Source organism: Miniopterus natalensis, chromosome 3 (genome assembly GCF_054644295.1).
Source record: "Miniopterus natalensis isolate mMinNat1 chromosome 3, mMinNat1.hap1, whole genome shotgun sequence".
NCBI classification, from domain to species: domain Eukaryota; kingdom Metazoa; phylum Chordata; class Mammalia; order Chiroptera; family Miniopteridae; genus Miniopterus; species Miniopterus natalensis.
Genome location: NC_142083.1, coordinates 55,230,462 through 55,237,411, shown reverse-complemented (window position 1 = coordinate 55,237,411; position 6,950 = coordinate 55,230,462). Strand labels below are relative to the sequence as shown.

The 6,950-nt window shown below is 34.1% G+C and overlaps 1 protein-coding gene across 11 annotated transcripts in view; it reads right to left on the bottom strand.

Moving 5' to 3' along the window:
- Nucleotides 1–366: 366 nt before the first annotated feature.
- The window catches only part of PPIP5K2 (diphosphoinositol pentakisphosphate kinase 2), a 63,310-nt gene continuing 56,726 nt past the window's right edge, over nt 367–6,950 (bottom strand). For all 11 annotated transcript variants that reach the window (XM_016221980.2, XM_016221982.2, XM_087815470.1 and 8 more), the window contains 2 exons: nt 4,386–4,511; nt 367–2,080 (listed from right to left, as the gene is read on the bottom strand). In XM_016221980.2, coding sequence (XP_016077466.1) covers nt 1,968–2,080; nt 4,386–4,511 — 239 coding nt within the window. In that variant the 3' untranslated portion in view covers nt 367–1,967. The remainder of the gene's footprint in view (nt 2,081–4,385; nt 4,512–6,950) is intronic.

Here is a 6,950-nt window from a genome sequence, read left to right as displayed (position 1 = left end):
CAGTAAAACTTCCATTAAATAGGGATAACTAAAATTTCTTGCTAATATAAAATACTTTTTGTTTTAAAAAATAATTCTGAGATTTTTACAAATAAAATGGCCCAGTCTACAAAACAAATTTACTGAGTTTAGTAACTGCAGTGAAATCATAGCTCTTATATAACAATGGAAAGAGTTGTACTGAAGTTTCTAGATAATTTCTAGAAAATTAGTATGTTGTGATGTATATAGCCAATAAGAAATTTTATTTAATATACATGATAAGCATTGTTTAATATTAAAACAGTTCCCCTCATTCTATTTTGAAAGCTAAAAGGAAAGAGATGAAGAATATTTAGAAATAAATAATCATTTGCCATTTAGTCATTCTCTGATTCTGGAAACAAAATATTTTAATTCAGTTCCACTTAAAAAATAAAAGTAGTTTCCTAACTCCCACTATAAGCACATTAACCACATTTTCACATACAAAAAGCTTAGGTACATTCAACTGTTAACGAGACATGTCTCTATATAATACATTTACATTCATGTGACGTATATGAACTTACATAATTGTATATATTTGTGACTTTCACATTTGGTACCTTTTAAAACTAACAGGTAACAAGATTATTTTCTAAAAGTCAGTTCATATATGATGATTTAAGGTTAGGAGAGTCTCTTTTGAAGAATTTTAATAGTTTTATATTCATATAAGAAGCCAGTAATTTTTTAACTATAAGCTTCAAGCTAAAGCTTTAGCAGTTTAAGTTACCTGACTGGCAATGCGTGGAATTCTTATCAGGTTGTACTGTTCGGTTTACAGTATAAGTCATTTCAAGTGGTATATAATTAACTATTTGTGCAGAGGGAAAAAAGCACCAAAGATATTTTTTCACATCATAGATGAAATCACAACACAATAATCTCAATTTCCCTTTGAAATCTAATCATTTGAAAAAGCATTTATTTCAAATGCTCAGTCTTTAAGCCTTCTTAGTGAGATCAACTGGTACACCAGAGATAAGGCCAGAGTAAAAACAGGCGCTATACATAACATGTACTAACTACAGAATTCAGATAGTCTTCTCACATTGATGATTTCTATTTTTGAACAGAGTTCCTTAGATCTAAAAAGAACTCTGAAAATAAGTGTTACATTTAAAAACTTGTCAACCATATCGCTTAAAAAGAAACTCTAAGGATGTCTTTCTTGCCAATTTATGAAGCAAAATTTTCCTGATGAACAAAAGCACCTTATGATAAGAAAATATATAAAGAAAATATTTTCTACAAATTAATATACATATTTTTGTGCATAAAGGTGTAGCTATTCCAGCTGTATATGTAATATTTTAAATAACACACAATAAAAAAATTCAAAGCACAGATTGAAAAAATAACCCATATCCTATAACTCCAGTTATTAAATATTGCAGCATATATGTAATTATAACAATTGCGGGGGAAAGTTTCTAATCTAAACGGTCAATGATATCTCTTTGGAAATGTACTTTTTAAAGCCTCAAATATGAAATCCTGACCATCAAACTTCAACCCAAGCTACAGGTTTCACAGCCACGAAGCAATCCCATGAAAATAAAAGTGTGTGCGGAGACTACTTCACAGATTCTTCACCAAACAGCATTACTGGAGCCACATTGGCACAGGCCAGCAGGGCGTTCATGTTCCTTGTCTTTACCACAGGCACATGGTAAACATATTAAGAATGACAGACCTCTATCACCACAACTTTTGCTACTCATAAAATGCTAATAAACATTTCCAGATCATGGCAGAAGTTTCTTATCGGAATATATACAAAGAATGCTCTAGATTTAACATTTTTAAATGAATACAGAAATGTATAAGAAGAAACACAAACTACTTGCTGTGACAGTTTTTAGCTAAGGCTTATCACCTGTCTTTTTCTAATAAACATGTGATTTTTGTAAGTATAAGAATTTCCAGCTCCTGCTAAGACTTTATTTCTTCTTCCCAGTGTTCTTTTTGTGTTCATGCATTTCTGTTTTGCTAGGTATACTCTTTTTCCGGGATGAGGTATTAGGAACAACTGCACTAGAAGGTCCGCTGATAGCTAAACAAAAAACAAAAACAAAAGCATTGCTTAGATTTTCACAAGCAATCAAAAGTTTAATACTGCTGACAAAATAATACACTTTATGTTATCATTGTAATATAAATGAAACACTGTAAACATTTAACAGAGCATTTTTAACCTTTTACTTTTTTAGAATTCAACACCAATACAGAAAAGTAATGTCAATGTGCTGCATTCACAAGACAAATTTCTCTTTTCACTCTACATTCTTCCTGGGAAACTAATTTATTCAATATATCATTTTTAACTACCATCTATTGTGCTAACAGCCTTCAAATTTATACTTCTGGCCAGGCCTTTTCCTTTACCTCAAAAGCTGTCTCTCTCTCTCTTTTTTTAAAATATGTTTTTATTGATTTCAGAGAGAGGAAGGGAGAGGGAGATAGAGAAACATCAATGATGAGAGAGAGCCACTGATTGGCTGCCTTTTGCACACCTCCTACTGGGGATCAAGCCCACAACCTAGGCATGTGCCCTGATCTGGAATTGAACCGTGACCTCCTGGTTCATCGGTCGACGCTCAATCACTGAACATACCAGCCGGGCAAGATCTGTATATCGTACTAGAAATCTCTATGTAGATATCTGACAGGAAACATAAACTTAACATTTAAATCTGAACTCATCATTTTTCCTATCAACATCTATTTTCTCCTATATCTCCTATCTTATCCCTATTTAAAAAGTAAAAGGTTAGACAACTAGAAAATTTCTTGGCTTAGGACATCCTTCTACATGTAAACCAACATCAAACCCTAATGAGTTATGAAAAAGCAATTCTAAGCCAAGTTACACTTCTATACAAATGGGTAAGCTCATGTCAGACCAATCCTCCTGCACATAGCAAGTATTAACTCTGGATAAAGTATGAGAACAACTACCTGAAGACACTGAAGAGTGAACAAAGGCAGGCACATACTGGAAAAAAATCAACACTTGGAAGAAGTGAACATCATGAGATGGGTATGCCCCGCAAACTGCTCCCTCCCCCACCCCTGCAAGCTTTTTTAAAAGCTTTTGGCCCAAGGACAGGCTGCAGTGTGCACCCATGTGAAGTGGCTAAAACGCCAACATAACACTCTGTCTTACTAGCACAAAGAACCAGAAGACTAGTACTGGGGCAACTACAGCTGCAGGAAAGACAGGTGGGAAGTCCCAGGGAGCCCCCAATTCTTTGAATAAACCCTGATCAAATTCATGGCATGAGCAGAGAAAGCTCCAAGAATTGCAGCTAAGGCCAAAGGAAGTGAACTGACAGTGGAGCTGTCAGCCACCTCAAGCGAGACAGTTTTGCAATCTGAGCTCAGTCAAGGTTACCTCTTTGCTTTAAAAACAAAACAAAACAAAACAACCAGTACTCTTTAGAGGAATATAACAGAAATAAAAGAGTCCAAAGTTTCTACAACATATCATTCATAATGTCTAGGATACAATCCAAAATTACTCAATATCTGAAAAAACAGGAAAACATGTTTCTCTTTGAGAATGGGTAAATTCATAGAGTAATGCTGAGGTCGGCCAGATTAATGGACAAGAACTTTAAAGCAACTATTTTAACTGTGTTTAAGAACAAAGGAAAATACGTTTACAATGAATAAAAATATACAAAATCTCTGAAAAAAAACTATAAAGAAGAATAAAAAAGAATGTCTAAAATTAAAGAATATCTGAAATAAAAATTCACTATTGATCTAATGGTTAAATGAAAATGACAGGTAAAAGTGAACATCAACAAGGGCTACTACCCTCCCCCTAAAAACACTCTTTCATACTAAATGACTAAAATGATGCCTAAGCTCAACAGAAAAGCAAAAGAAGACAGTCCATAAGTTAACTTGGAAAAATGTATGAATATGAAATATATTTTATTGATGGATGTGGGGGGAGAAGATAATTAACAGTAAAAGCGTTTATCAATAGGCTACAGTAAGATTTAAAAATATATATTTTTATTGATTTTTAGAAAGAGAGGAAGGGAGAGAGAAAGAGAAACAGCTATGTGAGAATGGAACATCGATCAGCTGCCTCCTGCACGCCTTCTACCAGGGATAGAGCCTGCATCCTGGGCATGTGCCCTGACTGGGAATCAAACAAGCAACCTTTTGGTGCACAGGACAATGCCCAACCAAGTGAGCCACACCAGCAAGGGCTACAGTAAGATTTTTAACTGTTAGGATCGAATAACTTCCTAGAGTGCAATGATGCTACTTAAAATAGATTACACAGTTAAAAAGCAAGCTAATTGCTATACAGAATCTATACATTCATACACATGCCTAACCTGGTTTGCTGCTTGCTTTAGTACTCTTTAAGGTAGCTGGTGGTGTTGGGAGGATCTTTGTAGGTGTATATGTATTTAAAGGTACTTTTCTTCTCATTGCTGGACTGGAACGTGAAGCTGTAGAGGCTGAAAACACAAAAGCGGTAATTCAGTAATTTCCTACCAATTCTATCTTCACATCTTAAAAAATTTCTAAGGACATGTTTAGTGGCCCTATGAATATACACAATAAATAACGGGAAAACAGACAAGACAAGGTTTTCAGAGTAAATTCCACAAATACATCTTTCCTAAAAAATGTTCTCTGATGCTCTTAGCCAAACACATCTTCTGTTTATACTGAAAACAATAAGCACTTGACAGTATTCTCCAAGGAATGCCAATAAGGACAGAGCAACAGACAATTGTATTCCGCCCTGATGGAGACTCAGGTCCTTAAGGGATGACAGAGCTCACAGCTTAGTTTCACTGTGTGGTATCAGAAGACAAAGGCCTCCAAACAGTTCTTTACTCCAAACATCAAGTAGAGATTCAGGGATAGTTCTTCTAAAAACACAATGGTTTAAACTATCATATTTAAGAATAAACTAAGTACATTATAAGTAATTAAATCAGAATGTCTTCCTATATTACCCAGCTAAGATTTATCTTCATGTAAAGGAATTTTACAGATTTTTTTTCTCTCTCTAATGAAAGCAGAAAGATTGAGAGGTGTGAAAAGGAAAAGTAGAGATACTTGTTAAATACGGAGTCCTCTGGGGACTAGCAGGCTGAGTTGGGAAGCTTGCTATTGGCATGAGCTTGTGGGTTTGCAAATAAAAGGAGGTGAGGAGATAAAAAAAAATTGCCTATAACTATGCATGGTGTCAGGAGGGTACTGGAAATATCAGGGGAACATTTGTAAAGCATATGATTGTCTAAACACTATTCTGTACACCTGAAACTAATACAAAATATTATTGAATGTAAACTGTAATTGAAAAATAAAACAGAGAGATTTGCCTTTTTTCCAATTTTGGGGGAGGACCTGATAGTGATAAATAGTGTGTCTCTGAAAAATCAGTACATGGGACAGTTATGGCAAATGTGCTGTAGCCACCTACACTGAGTGAATATAAACTCCACTGGCAGAAGTTCAAAGTAGTCATTAGTGAAATAATATACAAATGACCAAAAAGTCCCTAAAACATCATATAAAGCACTACACCACTGCTTAGTTAGCTCTTTTCTGCTTGCATTTTTTATCCTATTGTGTTAACTTCCACCTATAACTTATCCTGTTAGTATTCCCACACCTTTTCCCTCATCAATCTGATACTCTCAGTGCCCAATAATAAGCCATCTACTAGTTACCACAAAATTAATTTTGTCCTAGGTGAGGAAAAAAAACTTTGTAATGACAGAAGATTAATAATAATTTTTCCCTTGTGATACCACAAAATCAATATAGTTCTATATTATGACGCTACTTCCTTGACAAGTTAGGGAATAAGGTATATATAATGTAAATAGAGGGTGGGGCAAAAATAGGAATACAGTAGTGAGTACATGAAACAGTTTATTCTTATATTATTATTTATTAATTATTGTATTATTTTCCATACGAACAGCTATAAACCTTTTACCCCACCCTGTATACTGTGATTACTAAACATTAATTCTGCAGCTACACCATAAAATATAGGATTCAGATACTTCTATCATAATTGGCACCCTATTTTAATATTCAAAAAGAATAAAAAAACACATATATTTTAGAAGATCTGGGTTTTAGTCTTGCTTGATCACTAATTAGCTGATTTCCTCAGCAGTGTCATTCTAAGTTTTTTTCTTTAAACAGTAACCTTTTCTCAAATGAAATGTTACATAAAATGGATCAAAGCAAATATGCTCTGGTTGAAATAGCCCTGAAAGACACATTCAGCACCTTTGTCTTTCTCTGGAACTTCCAAAACCTTTTGGGAATATTGTCTGAAGACCAATGCACTAGATTAATTCTAAGGCTCATCCAATTCTATGAACTGCATTAACAATACTTTCTTATCTAGTTCCTTTAATAATGGCATGAAAATTTAAGTGAGCCAGATGGATTGGGGTACAACTTGTATCCATGATACAGAGGAGAGCTTATTAGAACTGGAAAAGGAATTTAATATTATTCACTTCTCTTATTTATCTCAATATGCACTCTGATGAACTGAACTCACTAACCACAGATATAAAGCCATCATAAAATAACAGAACCACGAAATAAACCTTCAAAAATGACCTTTTTGTAAATATTCCACCAAAATTCTCTTTCCAAAATAAACTGATGCTATTACCTTTAAGTCATTCCTCAGGAATCTATTCTAAATTCTAAATAGCACTGATATCTACCAAGTTCTTTTATGTTCTATATGCAAAATCTGAAATTAAAGCCTACTCCCCCAAACCATTCCTATAGTGAAAGATTTTAGAACATTCACACCAAGATATCTCTCTGTTTCAATTAATGATTGCAAGCTAACTTCTACTACAGAAGCAGAGGAAAAGGGAAAGGCCACTATATTGCAGAAATGCAGG